Genomic DNA, 19706 nt, shown 5'->3' on the forward strand with positions numbered 1-19706 from the left:
CGGTGAAAATATGAAAATATGAAAATATCTTTGTGAGCAGGTACTCAACATCAAGGGGAATCATATCCAAAGCTGTTCTGTCCATGTTATGAATGATGTGGGTAGGAAACCCAAGCCAATCACCTCCCGCTGCAGAGCATTTTAAACTTTGGTATGGACATTGACCCTCCCCAGCCTATTCAGTCCTCCAAAGTTGGTATTTGTGTTGTCGGCAGAGAATGCCACGACTTTGTTTTGCAGGTTACATTTTTGGATGACCACCAGGACCTCAGCTGCAATCTCCTCTGCTGTTTCTCCTTTCAATTCAACAAAATCAAGCAGTTTTGTTTCCACAGATGTGTTGCCACCATATATCTTACAATATCTGACTACTATTGGCAGCAGCTTTACATGTCCATGATTGGACGCATCAATGGACAGGGACACAAATTCAACCTGGTCTAGGTCCTGTGTTACCAAAGTAGTTGCCCATGGTGCTAACACGTTACTCACTATGGCTTCACATTTTGTCCTAGCACATGTAAACTTCGGCTCATAAAGCTTTCGTGTCAGTTGTGCTGTGCAGTCTATAGACACCCTCCTGCACAGCTAAATCATATTCTTCTTGGGAAGGCTCTACCTTCTTGAAGAATGTGGTGACAGAGGGCATACCAACACGGGCAATCAGAGAGACTTTATGCTTTTTTGTCTGTTGATGTTCTACCACTGCCGTTCTTCTCCGGCTGCCAATTGAAAAAGAGGAATTACAAAGGGTGCAGTTAACCATTCTATTGTCTTGACCTGAGAGTATAAATGGAAATTCTCTCATCATGTTGTCATTAAAATGACATTTCCGTTTCTTGGAAAGAGCCATTGTACCTCCTCTGTCTGCTCTTCTTCACTCTCCTTGTGTCACTTCTTACTCTTAACTTTTTCTTATCCTCCACAATCTGTCTCCAGTCGTCTTCCTGCTCTTTCTTCCTCTCCTTCTCTTTACCTTTCCACTTCCACACTCTCCTCACTTCACTCTTTTTACTCCCTTAATTTTTCCTTCTTCCTTCTTCTATTAGATCAAATACTTTGGTTAACAGATTCCCATTGCTTGCCTCATTTTTGTATTTTATCTCAAAAACATTGTTTGGAAGGTTTCTCCGGCGTACTCCGTTCGTTCCATCCTGGATTAGAGGCGTTGGGCGAGGGGCCTTCAGTACCTTGTGGAGTGGGAGGGGTACGGTCCGGAGGAGAGGTACTGGGTTCCGGTGGCTGATGTATTGGACCCTGAACTGCTGCGGGAATTCCACCGTCGCCGGCCGGATCGCCCTGCGTCTCGCCCTGCGGGTCGTTCCCGAGTCCGGTGTCGACGCACCGCTGGAGCCGCGCGTCAGGGGCGGGGTACTGTCATGACTTCCGCCGAAGTCGGCTCCTCTCCTTGTTCAGGCGGCGTTTGGCGGTCGACGTCACCGGCTTTCTAGCCATCGCCGCTTCATTTTTCATGTATCCATTTGTTTTGTCTTGTTCCCTGCACACCTGGTTTTTATTCCCCAATCAATCTACATGTATTTATTCCTCTGTTCCCCATCATGTCTTTGTGTAAGATTGTTTGTGTTACGTGTGTATTGTTGATGCGCCAGACTGGCTTGTTTTTCCCGTGTTATTTTTCACGAAGATGTTTATTGTTAAACATAATTCTTGTGACTGTTTTGCGCATTTTGCACTTTTGCCTAAATAAAGTGTGCGCCTGTTCACAAATCTCTGCTCTCCTGCACCTGACTTCGCTACCAGTACGCACACAACTGACATTGGCAGGCTCTGTAATCATATCTTTACCTTTCCTCCTCTATCTCTTTCACTCTTCTTCCTATCCAGTCTTCCTCCTCTCCACTCTCCAACAGAAAACATTATGCTAATGTTATCCATGAAAATTTCTAAATATATTTTCACACTACTTATAATGCCAAACCATTAAAATTGTAATCTACAAATAAATATTTTCATAATTAATTGTGCGTTAATTTAATATAATCATATTTTCAAAATAGCCCGTCCACTGCATGTTTACATGTGAACGTTTTTTTAAACTAGCTACCATGACAGTAGCTGGCTAACCTAGCTAGATAACTTAATCAACATAGCTAATGTTAGCTAGCATAACCTATTTAAAACCTTATAAAGCAGAGCATCTATCTATATAATAAATTGTGACATTATAACATCATGGGCTAGTATCTCAAACGAGTGTAACTTACCTGGCTTGAAAAGACGTTTGTGGTGATGTTGTGGATTCACTTGACACTTGCTAGCTTCTGGCCGAGTTTTCCACAGCAGTTTTCTCTAAAACTAGTGCGAGCAAGTAACTACTTGCTAGTTAGAAGAAGAAGAAGAGTGAATGAAGCTGATATAGCGAGCAGCCCCCTCTGCTGGACAAAACAAGCACAACGCGATTGAGACGTCAACCGGTAGGCTCTGCTGCCCGGTCTTTCTTGCCACGTAAAATATTATTTCACTTTGCAGTCTGTTTTTAATGCACAGTTAAAAACGGGGACATTTCCGGGGACAGCTCCAAATATTTCAATATGTCAAAATATTTCACGGCTATTGTTCTAGCTGGTATAATTACAGCCCAAAGTGCCTGGCGAGTCCACACACACACACAAATATGTGATCATTATTGCAAGTACAGTAAAGATTACTTTTCATGCAAGTGCCTTTATCGTCACTGCGGCTCGAAAGGCAGGTTAAAATCTCCAGCGTATTTAACTCCTAACTGTACATGCTGTTACACTTGAACATTTGGGTTCTGCTCTGGACAGATGTTGATTGACTCAGAATAGATGTATTTTATTGATTAAGTGAGCTGTAACAGAAGGAGGCTGCTTGCAGTGAGTAACTGTGTCTAGTATTGGTAGTGAACCTGCCTATTTAACTGGTGGCAAATAATCTGGAATTATTGCCCTGCATTGTGCTCTGGGACATGAACTGCCTCTGATTTAGCTAATTTACCAAACAGATGTAGACAGCAGCATAGTGTACTGGATAAAGTCGTCCCTTCAGGAATTCGTTTTGAGCAGGATCAGCACTACTGTTAGGAGTTAGGATTATGGCTGTTGTGGTGACTGTATTACCGCCACACCGGCGGGCACAAGTCATGAAGGCAGTCAAATTCCTCATGACCATTTAGTCACGGTAATTAGGTTTTCTCCAAGCTCTGATGCTGGTCATTAGTAGCCTACCAAACTTGCTAACTGCCTTGTACTCAGCACTCTATTGTCCCTCTAATCACTCTGACATTAATGCAAATGTTTTCGAAAATCTAATCAAACACTTTGTGAGAGCTCGTGAGCTCATGTTGTGCAACAACTCAATAGGCTATTGAATTGCGCGAGAAAACATAATGATGGCCTCTACTAAAAAGAGGATGATCCCATCAGCTTTCTATAGGCTAGGCCTACTATATTTATTTCTTAACTTTCCTAATATTAAGCACATTGCTTATATTTACAACAGGACTATAGGCTACCTGGCTTGCATGAAAATAAACCACTGGGAAAAGCGTTGGCCATTCACTATTTAAGTGCATAGATGACATGTATTTTTTTTTACGCTGCCCCTGTTTCGATATGGTGCATTCTAAATCAAAACCAATTTTACACATATTATTTAGTATATATACATATTAAATCAAGAATAGTCTGATAGGTGACAATATTAGCCTATCACTTGTAAATTATATATTATTAATGATGCCCAGCATAAGAAACAATGCCTTTTTTTGCGACTTTTTCTAATCATAGTCGCACACCTCATGTAGCCTAGACCATGGGCCTATATGTTTTAATAAGGTTTCTATCACAACTAAAGTGGCCAAATAACTTCTTAAAATTAAGCAAATGAATCTACTTTACAAGGGGTGTAGAGCCTAACTCTTACGTCGGTATTAATGGTCGGGAGACAGGCGCATGAATGCGTAATAGGGTTTTTTATTTACCCAAATTACAGCGTGCCATGTACAGGCACGGGGACAAAGACCAAACAAACACTATACAAAACACAGGGTTGAGACCCAAACAAAAGAGCGAGGAGTACCTCGAATAAATACACAATCGCACAATGATTATCACACGGAATGAGACCTGTAATCATCTACACAATACACGTGGCACGAAAGCCAAAACAACACAGCACAGGTACTGACACGACCAACGGACATTGAAATAATAATCGACAGGACAATGGTGAACAAAGGGCACACTTATACAATTACTAATCAAATGGGAATAGGGACCAGGTGTGCGTAATGACAGTTCCGGAGGGATCCGTGACACTAACTGGCATACATAAGCAGCACATGAGTTTCAAGTTTGGGGAAGATAATTTTCACCATAAAAAGGCAGCTTTATAATAAAAGCATTACATTCAGAATTGCATTTGCACACTTTTGATAATGGTGTTTTCCGCTAATGGAACATTCTCGCTTATAGCCTACTACCATGTGCGCATTGCTGCACTGCTAATGTGAAGAAGTAGCCTAATAGTTTATCAATATTTTAAGCTAAGCGTTCTGATCTGTTGCGTCAGCCACATTGCGTAATTTTTTGGGGGATGCTAGTTGTTGTATTAATTTGGCACAACTGTCCCAGACTATGTTTGGAATATTTATTTCTCGCATAGAATAGAATATGTCGACTTTTGTACTATGAGGGATAGTAGATTGACATAGGCTAGTGCTTTTGCTGTTCATGAGGCCTACTCATCTTGTTGGCTAACGAAAAGTAAATGTGGACAATAATCACCTCGGAATTGGATAAGGACATGCGCAGTTGCGTCCCCGATGTGTCTGTCTTCACTTGTAGCCTGTGAGAAAGACCCGATCACGTGATGGAGTGCGCGCAGCACGCAGGGAGAATGGCACAAAGGCCCCTACACTGCAAAAGGCATGGATTTTTGTAGACTGCATTACAGCCACACAAAGGGGATGCCACCATGAAATTCTAGGCATTATCAAGTGCTTGTCAAATTGTGAATGAGTGACTGATGTAGTGTGTACAGCCTGCACAAACAAATAAAGCAGAGCTCATGCCTTTCAAGTGTCTTTTTTCAAATCATCATTAGAGTCGCATCATACAGCCTTACAATGTACTAAAAATCAAAACAAATAGCCCAACATTTGTAGAACATCTGCTCAACACAGAATAACCACGTGCGCACTCCCTCAAATCATTTGGAGAAAATATGCTTCCTATTTTATTCAGCTTTGTTCAACTGTATTCTTCATACTATAAAATACTATAAAAATAATGCCACGGAGTTCTAAGCGAATCTTGTCAACTAAATTAACTAGTGTATCCCAAAGCCATTTGTCATAGCCAGATCAGGACCTAACATAAGGACAACTCAGAGTATGCTATTCTGTTCTTTTGAAATAGACTACATTTTCTTCATATCATGCTTCTTTAGACCTGTCTAAAATAAATAATTGATTTATTGTGAAGGTGTAGGCTATATTACATAGACTTATTAGACTTTTTAAAATGTAGATGTTCCAAAGGTCTGCATCAGTGGCTTGTAGGCTATGTGTGAAAGCCAGGAGATGCTAAATGTGTTTATGTTAATAAACGGTCAATTGCCTTGGCTGACGAAATTTCGTGACCGCCACAGCCCTAGTTAGGATACATTAAAACATACAGTAGTTCTGAAATAGATGTCTAAGGTTGTTGTCTTAGTTACAATACTAAACTAATATAGGGCATGCTATAATATATTGACTTGTGGTCTTTCTGTTTGATGTATTGGTGCCTCAGTGATGACACCTGGTCTTTGAGATAAGCTCAACCTGTGAAGAGGTAGTGGAGGTTAGAACAGGGAGGGCCTATATCATGATTTGCACCGCTGGCATTTATGTCTTGTTGAGAGCGTAAATATGTTCCCTTGAAAAAGCTCCCATAAACCCTGCCGGGTCACTGTGTCTCCATTAAGGAAATGAAAACGGCGATATCAGTGAACCTTGTCCCCTTGTGATGATCTCATGAAGGGATTGGGGAGTTATTAGCCAGGCAGTATATTATCTTGGGTCTTTATAGTAATTCCTACATTGCTCTATTCCTCTGCCCAGAACTTACTGCTCTCAGGGCCGACAAGGATCCAAAAAGAGCTCCTGAAACCTGAACTGTCTGCAGAGAACCAAGCACAGAGAATAGGCTCTGTGCCCCAAGCACAGAGTATAGGCTTTATAATGTGACAGCACTTAGTTCTCAAGCCAAATAATGTGGATAATATTTGATCCTCCTCAACTTGTGTGGATAGTACTTGGCCTGCTTGGTCCCTTACGTAAAAAACATGTGAACGCATGAATAGAGAATGGTGGCGGAGGGGATGGCTGCCGTTTTACACGCGTTTTTTTATCGCGTGTAACTTATTTTTTAAACTTATTTTGTACATAATGTTGCTGCTACCATCACTTATGGACATCAGAACAGAGATTACTCACCTCGAACTTGACAAAAAAAAAATATTTAATGAGTCCGACGTGAAGGATATACTGCTTTCTCGGGAACGGGCCCAAATCCCCATCATTTGCATGAAGAAAAGACAGAGAAAAAGGGGGCGGAGGTCGGACTGCCTTCTGAGAATTCGTAGGCGAATGAGTAAACCCCCTCTACCATCAGTCCTATTAGCCAACGTGCAATCATTGGATAACAAAATGGATGAGCTCCGATCAAGGATATCCTACCAATGGGACATTAAATACTGTAATATCTTATGTTTCACCGAGTCGTGGCTGAACGACAACATGAATAACATACAGCTGGCTGGGTTTTCGGTCCATCGGCAAGATAGAACAGCTGCCTCCGGTAAGACAAGGGGTGGCGGTTTGTGTCTATTTGTAAATAACAGCTGGTTCACAAAATGTAATATTAAGGAAGTCTCAAGGTTTTGCTCGCCTGATAATCTCATGATAAGCTGTAGATCACACTATTTACCAAGAGAGTTTTCTTCTATATTTTTTGTAGCTGTCAATTTACCACCACAAACCGATGCTGGCACTAAGACGGCACTCAACGAGCTGTATCGGGCCATATGCAAACAGGAAAATGCTCATCCAGAGGTGGCGCTCCTAATGGCCAGGGACTTTAATGCAGGGAAACTTAAATCCGTTTTACCTCATTTCTACCAGCATGTTAAATGTGCATCCAGAGGAAAAACAACTCTAGACCACCTTTCCTCCACACACAGAGACGCGTACAAAGCTCTCCCTTAACCTCCATTTGGTAAATCTGACCTTAACTCTATCCTCCTGATTCCTGCTTACAAGCAAAAACTAAAGCAAGAAGTACGAGTGACTTGCTCGATAAGGAAGTGGTCAGAGGACGCAGATGCTAAGCTACAGGACTGTTTTTCTAGCACTGACTGGAATATGTTCCGGGATTCTTCCGATGGCATTGAGAAGTACACCACATCAGTCACTGGCTTCATCAATAAGCGCATCAATGATGTCGTCCCCACAGTGAACATACGTACATACCCCAACCAGAAGCCATGGATTACAGGCAACATTAGCACTGAGCTAAAGGGTAGAGCAGCTGCTTTCAAGGAGCGGGACTTTAACCCAAACGCTTATAATAAATCCCGCTATGCCCTCTGATGAACCATCAAACAGGCAAATCGTCAATACAGGACTAAGGTTGAATCGTACTACACCGCCTCCGATGCTCGTCGGATATGGCAGGGCTTGCAAATTATTACGGACTACAAAAGGAAGCACAGCCGCGAGCTGTGCTTGCAGTGACATGAGCCTAAAGATGAGCTAAATAACTTCTATGCTGCGTGATCACTCTCTCCGTAACCGATGTGAGTATGACCTTTAAACAGGTCAACATTCACAAAGCCGCATGGCCAGACGGATTACCAGGAAGTGTACTCCGAGCATGCGCTGACCAACTGGCAAGTGTCTTCGCGGATATTTTCAACCTGTCCCTGACCGAGTTTGCAATACCAACATGTTTCAAGCAGACCACCATAGTCCCTGTGCCCAAGAACACCAATGTAACCTGCCTAAATGACCGACCCGTAGCACTCACGTCTGTAGCCATGAAGTACTTTGAAAGGCTGGTCATGGCTCACATCAACACCATTATCCCAGAAAACCTAGACCCACTCCAATTTGCATACCGCCCCAACAGACCCACAGATGATGCAATCTCTATTGCACTCCACACTGCCCTTTCCCACCTGGACAAAAGGACCACCTACATGAGAATGTTATTCATTGACTACAGCTCAGCGTTCAACACCATAGTGCCCTCAAAGCTCATCACTAAGCTAAGGACCCTGGGACTAAACACCTCCCTCTGCAACTTCCTAACAGGCCACCCCCAGGTGGTAAGGGTAAGTAACAACACATCTGCCAGGGTCCCCTCAGGGGTGCGTGCTCAGTCTCCTGCTATACTCCCTGTTCACCCGTGACTGCATGGCCAAGCACGATTCCAACACCATCATTAAGTTTGCCGACGACACAACAGTGGTAGGCCTGATCACTGACAACGATTGAAAAAAAAGAATCATGTGGTTTCATGTGAAATCATGTGGTTTTCCAGCAAGGGGAGGCTCATTTAGCTTAACCAGTGTTTGTAAAGTAGCCCATGTAATGTATTGCTTTTCTCTTGCTCATGGGTTACAGTTGATGATCACCTTATAAGTAATCCAAACTATCTAGATGCCTTATAATCTATTAGCGTGGAAGACACGTTGAGTCAATAAAAATATTTTAAATTGATAGAAGAGGGCACGATTTCAGGTAACTGAGTATTGAATTCTCTGATAAGTCTTCTACAGAAAAATACAGTGTTGTCCATCACAGACTGACTCCAACTGAATAGATTCGTTTTCTGAAAATAGATCCAGTCATTAGGCAGCTACAACACACAGTAAAAGGGTGCTGTGAAAACTGAGAGGAGATAGGAGTAGTCTATGATCGAAATATGGGATGTGTAATGTATGCTGCACAACTAATATGTTATGAAGGTGTTATAAATAGGGGTGTTAAGGCGTGTGTAAAGGTAAAGGCTAAATGTAATCGACTCAACAAGTTAGCAACAATTTCAATGGAGACTGAATTAGTTAATGCATGTATAGCTCTTCAAAGTCAGTTCAAAGTAAGATCTTAAGTGGGTGTGGTGTGAACTGACAGAGTGAAGGAGACTTAATGAGTCCGGGTCGGGTCCTGCAGAGCTCATGTGATTTTGTTGTGCAACAGAAGCAGAGTGGGGGGAACAGCTTTCCACACAAGCGCATTAGGTCATGGTGTTTACGGTCTGTGGAGCCATCACCACTCAGTCTCCTCTACCATGACTACAGCCCTCCAGCCATCACCACTCAGTCTCCTCTCACTCAGTCCTCCAGCCATCACCACTCAGTCTCCTCTACCATATCTACCTCCCTCCAGCCATCACCACTCAGTCTCCTCTCACTCAGTCCTCCAGCCATCACCACTCAGTCTCCTCTACCATGACTACAGCCCTCCAGCCATCACCACTGAGTCTCCTCTCACTCAGTCCTCCAGCCATCACCACTCAGTCTCCTCTACCATGACTACAGCCCTCCAGCCATCACCACTCAGTCTCCTCTCACTCAGTCCTCCAGCCATCACCACTCAGTCTCCTCTACCATATCTACCTCCCTCCAGCCATCACCACTCAGTCTCCTCTCACTCAGTCCTCCAGCCATCACCACTCAGTCTCCTCTACCATATCTACCTCCCTCCAGCCATCACCACTCAGTCTCCTCTACCATATCTACCTCCCTCCAGCCATCACCACTCAGTCTCCTCTACCATATCTACCTCCCTCCAGCCATCACCACTCAGTCTCCTCTACCATATCTACCTCCCTCCAGCCATCACCACTCAGTCTCCTCTACCATATCTACCACCCTCCAGTCATCACCACTCAGTCTCCTCTACCATATCTACCTCCCTCCAGCCATCACCACTCAGTCTCCTCTACCATATCTACCTCCCTCCAGCCATCACCACTCAGTCTCCTCTACCATATCTACCTCCCTCCAGCCATCACCACTCAGTCTCCTCTCACTCAGTCCTCCAGCCATCACCACTCAGTCTCCTCTACCATGTCTACCACCCTCCAGCCATCACCACTCAGTCTCCTCTACCATATCTACCTCCCTCCAGCCATCACCACTCAGTCCCCTCTACCATGTCTACTGCCATCCAGCCATCACCACTCAGTCCCCTCTACCATGTCTACCTCCCTCCAGCCATCACCACTCAGTCTCCTCTACCATGTCTACTGCCCTCCAGTCATCACCACTCAGTCCCCTCTACCATGTCTACTTCCCTCCAGCCATCGCCACTCAGTCCCCTCTACCATGTCTACCTCCCTCCAGCCATCACCACTCAGTCCCCTCTACCATGTCTACCTCCCTCCAGCCATCACCACTCAGTCCCCTCTACCATGTCTACCTCCCTCCAGCCATCACCACTCAGTCTCCTCTACCATGTCTACCTCCCTCCAGCCATCACCACTCAGTCTCCTCTACCATGTCTACCTCCCTCCAGCCATCACCATTCCGTCTCCTCTACCATGTCTACCACCCTTCAGCCATCACCACTCAGTCTCCTCTACCATGTCTACTGCCCTCCAGCCATCACCACTCAGTCCCCTCTACCATGTCTACCTCCCTCCAGCCATCACCACTCAGTCCCCTCTACCATGTCTACCTCCCTCCAGCCATCACCACTCAGTCCCCTCTACCATGTCTACCTCCCTCCAGCCATCACCACTCAGTCCCCTCTACCATGTCTACCTCCCTCCAGCCATCACCACTCAGTCCCCTCTACCATGTCTACCTCCCTCCAGCCATCACCACTCAGTCCCCTCTACCATGTCTACCACCCTCCAGCCATCACCACTCAGTCCCCTCTACCATGTCTACCTCCCTCCAGCCATCACCACTCAGTCTCCTCGACCATGTCTACCACCCTCTAGCCATCACCACTCCGTCTCCTCTACCATGTCTACCACCCTTCAGGCATCACCACTCAGTCTCCTCTACCATGACTACAGCCCTCCAGCCATCACCACTCAGTCCCCTCTACCATGTCTACTGCCCTCCAGCCATCACCACTCAGTCCCCTCTACCATGTCTACCTCCCTCCAGCCATCACCACTCAGTCTCCTCGACCATGTCTACCACCCTCTAGCCATCACCACTCAGTCTCCTCTACCATGTCTACCTCCCTCCAGCCATCACCACTCAGTCCCCTCTACCATGTCTACCACCCTTCAGGCATCACCACTCAGTCTCCTCTACCATGACTACAGCCCTCCAGCCATCACCACTCAGTCCCCTCTACCATGTCTACTGAACTTCAGCCATCACCACTCAGTCCCCTCTACTATGTCTACCACCCTCCAGCCATCACCACTCAGTCTCCTCTACCATATCTACCTCCCTCTAGCCATCACCACTCAGTCCCCTCTACTATGTCTGCCACCCTCCAGCCATCACCACTCAGTCTCCTCTACCATATCTACCACCCTCCAGTCATCACCACTCAGTCTCCTCTACCATATCTACCTCCCTCCAGCCATCGTCACTCAGTCCCCTCTACCATGTCTACTGCCCTCCAGCCATCACCACTCAGTCTCCTCTACCATGTCTACTGCCCTCCAGTCATCACCACTCAGTCCCCTCTACCATGTCTACCTCCCTCCAGCCATCACCACTCAGTCCCCTCTACCATGTCTACCTCCCTCCAGCCATCACCACTCCGTCTCCTCTCACTCAGTCCTCTCTGTCACTGATGCATCAGATGCATCAGATGCAACTGATGCTACTGATTTTCTCCTTCTATTTCTAGGTACTCTTTACTCATTCCTTTCCCTGTAAGTGGTCTCTTTGAGTCTAGCTTGTAGGCTACTTAGCCTCCGTATATTTTCTAATGCTTGTGTAGGCTGTGTTGCTGGTTTGTTTAGTTTTGGCTTTAGGTCTTAGCTACTGTAACGGGCTTCCTCCTTCTCCTCATCCGAAGAGGAGTAGCAAGGATTAGACCAAAATGCAGCGTTGTGAATAGACATGATTTTTAATAAACAAAACAGAAAACACGACGAACACTTGAATAATTACAAAACAACAAACGACGTAGACAGACCTGGACGACGAACTTACATGAAACACGAAGAACACAAGAACAGGAAAACTGACTACATAAAACGAACGAACAAACAAAACCGAAACAGTCCCGCGTGGCGTAACATACACTGACACAGGAGACAACCACCCACAACAATCAATGTGAAAACACCTACCTTAATATGGCTCTCAATCAGAGGAAATGAAAACCACCTGCCTCTAATTGAGAGCCATATCAGGTCACCCTTTAACCAACATAGAAACACATAACATAGACTACCCACCCAAACTCACGCCCTGACCGTCAAACACATACAAAAACAACAGAAAACAGGTCAGGAACGTGACAGAACCCCCCCCCTCAAGGTGCGAACTCCGGGCGCACCCCTAAAACTCAAGGGGAGGGTCTGGGTGGGCATCTGTCCGCGGTGGCGGCTCCGGCGGTGGACGAGGACACCACTCCACCACTGTCTTTGTCCCCCTCCTTAGCGTCCTTTGAGTGGCGACCCTCGCCCCCGACCATGGTCCAGGAACCTTCACTAAGGCCCCTCCTACATAGAGGAGACAACTCAGGAACGAGAGGTAGCTCAGGCCAGAGAGGTAGCTCAGTACAGAGAGGTAGCTAAGGACAGAGAGGTAGCTCAGGACAGAGAGGTAGCTCCGGACAGAGAGGTAGCTCCGGACAGAGGGACAACTCTGTACTAATGGCAGCTCCGGACTGGGTGGCAGCTCCGGACTGGGTGGCAGCTCCGGACTGGAGGGCAGCTCATGACTGGAGGGCAGCTCATGACTGGAGGGCAGCTCATGACTGGAGGGCAGCTCATGACTGGAGGGCAGCTCATGACTGGAGGGCAGCTCATGACTGTAGGGCAGCTCTGGCAGCTCCTGACTGGCTGGCGGTTCTGGCAGCTCCTGACTGGCTGGCGGATCTGGCAGCTCCTGACTGGCTGGCGGATCTGGCAGCTCCTGACTGGCTGGCGGCTCTGGCAGCTCCTGACTGACGGACGGCTCTAATGGCTCGGGACAGACGGGCGGCTCTAATGGCTCGTGGCAGACGGATGGCTCAGAAGGCGCTGGGCAGACGGATGGCTCAGACGGCGCTGGGCAGACAGATGGCTCAGACGGCGCTGGGCAGACAGATGGCTCAGACGGCGCTGGGCAGACAGATGGCTCAGACGGCGCTGGGCAGACAGATGGCTCAGACGGCGCTGGGCAGACAGATGGCTCAGACGGTGCTGGGCAGACAGATGGCTCAGATGGCACTGGGCAGACGGATGGTTCTGGCCGGATGAGGCGCACTGTAGGCCTGGTGCGTGGTGCCGGAACTGGAGGCACCGGACTGGAGACACGCACTTCAAGGCTAGTGCGGGGAGCAGGGACAGGGCACACTGACCTCTCGAAGCGCACTATAGGCCTGGTGCGTGGTACCGGAACTGGAGGCACTGGGCTGGAGACACGCACCATAGGGAGAGTGCGTGGAGGAGGAACAGGGCTCTGGAAACGCACTGGAAGCCTGGTGCGTGGTGTAGGCACTGGTAGTACTAGGCTGGGGCGGGAAGGTGGCGCCGGAAATACCGGACCGTGCAGGCGTACTGGCTCCCTTGAGCATTGAGCCTGCCCAACCTTACCTGGTTGAATACTCCCCGTCGCCCGACCAGTGCGGGGAGGTGGAATAACCCGCACCGGGCTATGTAGGCGAACCGGGGACACCATGCGTAAGGCTGGTGCCATGTAAGCCGGCCCGAGGAGGCGTACTGGTGGCCAGATATGTAGGGCTGGCTTCATGACATCCGGCTCAACGCTCAATCTAGCCCTACCAGTGCGGGGAGGTGGAATAACCCGCACCGGGCTATGCACACGTACAGGAGACACCGTGCGCTCTACTGCGTAACACGGTGTCTGCCCGTACTCCCGCTCTCCACGGTTAGCCTGAGAAGTGGGCGCAGGTCTCCTACCTGCCCTTGGCCCACTACCTCTTAGCCCCCCCCCCCCCAATAAATTTTTGGGGTTTCTTCTCGGGCTTCCTTGCTAGCCGCGTACCTTCATATCTGCGGTTTTTTGCTGTGGCTGCCTCCTTCTCCTCCTCAAAGCGGCGATTCACTCCCACCTTAGCCCAGGGTCCTTTTCCCTCTATGATTTCCTCCCAACTCCAGAAATCCTGCAATCCTTTTTTCGTGGACCACTGTTCGTGGTCCCGCTGCTTGATCCGGGTTTGGTGGGTGGTTCTGTAACGGGCTTCCTCCTTCTCCTCATCCGAAGAGGAGTAGCAAGGATTAGACCAAAATGCAGCGTTGTGAATAGACATGATTTTTAATAAACAAAACAGAAAACACGACGAACACTTGAATAATTACAAAACAACAAACGACGTAGACAGACCTGGACGACGAACTTACATGAAACACGAAGAACGCAAGAACAGGAAAACTGACTACATAAAACGAACGAACAAACAAAACCGAAACAGTCCCGCGTGGCGTAACATACACTGACACAGGAGACAACCACCCACAACAATCAATGTGAAAACACCTACCTTAATATGGCTCTCAATCAGAGGAAATGAAAACCACCTGCCTCTAATTGAGAGCCATATCAGGTCACCCTTTAACCAACATAGAAACACATAACATAGACTACCCACCCAAACTCACGCCCTGACCGTCAAACACATACAAAAACAACAGAAAACAGGTCAGGAACGTGACAGCTACAGGCTGTATTGTGGTCATGTGCAAGGTCCAGTTACTCGGCGTATGGCACGTGTTCCAGTGAGTCAGTCATTAACACTAAGCCATGGATTTTTACACTGCTGTTTTTTGCATCGCTTACCAGAGAGACACAATGGCAGATTCCGGGGGTAAGGCCCGTGACTGGTAGACCACGGCTCCACTTTAACAAAAAGTGTAATTTGATTAATTCTGCTCTGTTTCAATCCAAAAGCTGTGCTGGCTAAATCAAATAAAGTAGATTAACTCTTCCACCGGATAAAGCAGATTAAACTGGTAAACACAATCACTGACTGATGCATAGGACCTTCAGGGGTGGAGCCTGTAATAGAGGTAAAGAGGCATTATCACTGAAAGAAAAGGAATGGGAGAAAATATTTTGGGTTTTAAGTTGAGGGTGTTTAATTGTAAAGGAACAATGGCAACCGTAGCATTTCCTATTTTACACAACACTGACAATGATTTGATCAAGCTGGCTCAATGAGAGCAGAGGTGGGGAGGCAGCTGGACAAAATTCATTCCCAGAGTGAGTGTTCTGCTGAGGCAGGTAGGCCGACCTTTCAGCTGTCTGATAGGTCAACCCTCGGCAGTGTGCCTGGACATCCATGGCTAAACGCCAGCCCAGCCCTGGTAGCGCTCACAGTAAAGCCCATATGAGCAGCAGCCAGCTCTGATCAATGGAACTGCCTGGGCCTGGCAAGTTATAGTACTGTAGGTGACCTACACCTCAGACAGAACTCGCTCTCACCAGGAGAGATGACGACACAGGAACTGTACAGAGTCAGACTGTCCTGTACTAGAACCATGGAAGTACCTACAAGGGCCACCAACACTGTAGGCAGGGCTGCTCAATCTTACTTTTGACGAGCTACGTGGCCTGTTTTATAGGAATTGGGCAACTAAGCAACAATGTCTTCTCTGCTTGGTCAGCACAGCACAGCTGTAGTGGTAGAGAACAGAACAGTACAGCACATGTACTGTACTGTTACCTCCCACCTTCTCTAAGAGACGATCTGCTCTTTGGTTAAAAGACCCTCTCCCGTTATTCCACCCAGGTGCCCACGGAGTGAGAGAGGAGCCCCGGTTTTTGACGGCGCGCGCTGGAGAGAGCGTGATCCTGGGATGTGACGTGTCCCCTCCACTGGACGGCCAGCAGCCCCCCTACGTGGTGGAGTGGTTCAAGTTCGGAGTGCCCATCCCCTTCTTCATCAGCTTCCGCTTCCACCCTCCTCATGTCGACCCAGAGTACACCGGTAAGAACCAAGCCTTCCACTCTCCTGATGTTGACCCAGAGTACACCGGTAAGAGCCTTCCACTCTCCTCATGTTGACCCATAGTACACCGGCAAGAGCCTTCCACTCTCCTCATGTTGACCCATAGTACACCGGTAAGAGCCAAGCCTTCCAAACTCCTCATGCCAGAGTAGCCTGCTGCCTAACACACGCACACACCCAAACACACACACATACCTTTTAAGATCTGCCTGGCTAGCTATTTCCATGAATCCCCATTTCCCATTTCTCACCAAATAAATAATTCATCTGGGTGGAACAGAGACTAAATGTATTGTCATTGCCCGGCTAGACTGGCTAGTCCTGCAAGGCAGTCAATGTACTGTGTTCAGCCTACATTTCTGGGTCTTGATGTACTGTATTTAGCCTATATTTCTGGGTCTAAGTACATTCATGATGGAGATGAGAGGTTTCGGATTGCCTTTTACAGTAGCAGAGCTCGTATGTGGGGGTAAGCTAGCTTCTCATGACTCTCTGTGTCTGTGAGCTTTACATCGGCATAGCTGAAGACTGCAGTCTATTTTCTATTTTCTAATTCCACTATGACCTTATCTTTTACAAGGGATTCTATCTTAGATGCTGTTAAATAATGATGTTATGGTTCACATTGTATATACAGTAGGTTGTATTTATGTTAAAGTGGATTGGGGGTGGCAAATCTCTCTCTTGCAGGGAAAATACAGACTTTTACTTTCGACTGAGTATTACGCTTCGGCAAGTGCCTTTTCAATGCAAGAAAGAAATGGAGTGCTCCTCCTCTAGTGTGTTAGCCAGTTGCCCAAGGTGATATGCAAATCTAACATTTAAAATCAGCTATTTTTGCACCAACTCAAGCAAAGTAACAATCAATAATTCAGATACTGTATGATATTTAGTTTTTTGGGGCTAGGCTGGTCTTACATCTCCCAAACCCAATTCACAGTCTCTCCTCCAATCAGAGCCAGGGAAAAGCCTGCAGAGGGATTATGGTCTTTAAAGAACTTAAAGTTTAGCTGCATGGCTCTCTTTAGCTCTACTCTCCTCTGCTCTCTCTATAGCTATTGCAGCAGTGCAATGGATCGAAGCCCATGTGTGATATGAACAAACCCAGAGGACCATATTCACTGTAGGCAGCAGTAGTGTTAGATTACAGTATGTGTGAATGCCCTGGAAGGGCTGGTCTTGATGTGGATACAGTGTTGTTAACTCTGTTTACAGCACAACTCTCACTCGGTGACCGATTGAACCTGAGGTCGATCCCTACCCTTCACGCCACTACTCACACCACTCAGCACTTCATCACCCAGGCAAAAATAGACCTGACTTTTAAAGTCTTGCCTTATTACTGCAAGACTGCAGTCTCCCTCTTTCCTCTACCTTCTTTCCTTTGCCTTATCGATTTCCTGCTCAACAAAAACCCGCCATTTTCTTCCCCAGGTATGGCAGCCATCCCGGGGAGAGGCTATCTATTGCATCTATATGCAGCTCTGCTGGAAGACCAATCCAGCCCGCCCTCGACACCAATATGTTTACCTGACATTCAAAATGAACAAACAAGCAACAGTACTTACAGGACATACATTGCATTCGGAAAGTATTCAGACCTCTTGACTTTTTCCACATTTTGTTACGTTACAGCCTCATTCTAAAATGGATTTAAAAAAAAAGAATATCAGCAATCTACACACAATAACCCATAACGGCAAAGTGAAAATGTTTGCAAATTTATAAAAACTTAAAAACAGAAATACCTTATTTACATAAGTATTCAGACCCTTTGCTATGAGACTCAAAATTGAGCTCAGGTGCATCCTGTTTCCATTGATCAACCTTGAGATGTTTCTACAACTTGATTGGAGTACACCTGTGGTAAATTCAATTGATTGGACATGATTTGGTAAGGCACACACCTGTCTATATAAGGTCCCACAGTTGACAGTGCATGTCAGAGCAAAAATCAAGCCATGAGGTCGAAAGAATTGTCCGTAGAGCTCTGAGACAGGATTGTATCGAGGAACAGATTTGGGGAAGGGTACCAAAACATTTCTGCAGCATTGAAGGTCCCAAAGAACACAGTGGCATCCGTCATTCTTAAATGGAAGAAGTTTGGAACCACCTAAGACTCTTCCTAGAGCTGTACGCCCGGCCAAACTGCGCAATCAGAGGAGAAGGGCCTCAGTCAGGGAGGTGACCAAGAACCCGATGGTCACTCTGACAGAGCTCCACAGTTCCTCTGTGGAGATAGGAGAACCTTCCAGAAGGACAACCATCTCTGCAGCACTCCACCAATCAGGCTTTTATGGTAGAGTGGCCAGATGGAAGCCACTCCTCAGTAAAAAGCACATGACAGCCCGCTTGGAGTTAGGTAAAAGTCACTTAAAGACTTGCAGACTATGAGAAACAAGATTCTCTGGTCTGATGAAACCAAGATTGAACTCTTTGGCCTGAATACCAAGCGTCACGTCTGGAGGAAAACTGGCAACATCCCTACAGTGAAGCATGGTGGTGGCAGCATCCTGCTGTGGGGATGTTTTTCAGCGGCAGGGACTGGGAGACTAGTCAGGATCGAGGGAAATATGAACAGAGCAGTACAGAGATATCCTTGATGAAAACCTGCTCCAGAGCGCTCAGGACCTCAGACTGGGGCGAAGGTTCACCTTCCAACAGGACAATGTCCCTAAGCACAGCCAAGACAAATCAGGCGTGTCTTTGGGACAAGTCTCTGAATGTCCTTGAGTGGCCCAGCCAGAGCCCGGACTTAAACCCGATCAAACATCTCTGGAGAGACCTGAAAATAGCTGTGCAGCAACACTCCCCATCCAACCTGACAGAGCTTAAGAGGATCTGCAGAGAAGAATGAGAGAAACTCTCCAAATACAGGTGTGCCAATCTTTTAGCGTCACCCCATGAAGACTCGAGGCTGTAATCATTGCCAAAAGTGCTTCAACAAAGTACTGACTAAAGGGTCTGAATACTTATGTAAATTTGATATTATTATTATTGTTTTTTTTATAAATATGCACATTTTTCAAAAAAAACTGTTTTTTGTTTTGTCGTTATGGGGTATTGTGGCAGATTGATGAGTGAAAAAGGGCACGGCTCTAACAGAGGAGAGAGTGTTTCAGTCTGTTCATCCGGCTCGACTGTCAGGGCTGTAGCAGAAGCCGTGTTGGTGCAGTGGGTTGGAAGCTGTGCGACAGATTTCAACATGCCTGGTTTCCTCAACTTCGCTCATTCTCTGTGACATGACTTCCTACTTTTAGATTTCCTCTTTATCTTCTGAGCTTTCAAAGAAAAGACAGTCTTTTTCACTATTGACATCGAGTGCTTTCCTATTCCAAGCCCTGTGCTTCATCAGGTAGCTGTGGGGAGAGAGAGAGAGAGAGAGAGAGAGAGAGAGAGAGTATGCGTTGGGAACAGTTCAAATCCAATCATTTTCATTTTGGTTCAAACCAAATGCCCCTGACCTTGATCATTTGCATTAGCATTCTTTATATTGAAGCCATCTGTAATTAAACTGGATAGGTTAGGGGTTATCTAACAGCACCATCTCAGGCCACAGAGACCCAGAGAAGATGCT

The 19706-nt window shown here is 46.7% G+C and overlaps 1 protein-coding gene across 1 annotated transcript in view; it reads left to right on the plus strand.

The window, feature by feature from the left end:
• LOC120018529 (protein turtle homolog B-like) overlaps nt 1-19706 on the plus strand; it is a 104969-nt gene that overhangs the window by 29898 nt on the left and 55365 nt on the right. Inside the window, exon 3 of the mRNA XM_038961752.1 lies at nt 15911-16108. Coding sequence (XP_038817680.1) covers nt 15911-16108 — 198 coding nt within the window. The remainder of the gene's footprint in view (nt 1-15910; nt 16109-19706) is intronic.

This window comes from Salvelinus namaycush, chromosome 23 (assembly GCF_016432855.1).
Source record: "Salvelinus namaycush isolate Seneca chromosome 23, SaNama_1.0, whole genome shotgun sequence".
NCBI classification, from domain to species: Eukaryota; Metazoa; Chordata; class Actinopteri; order Salmoniformes; family Salmonidae; genus Salvelinus; species Salvelinus namaycush.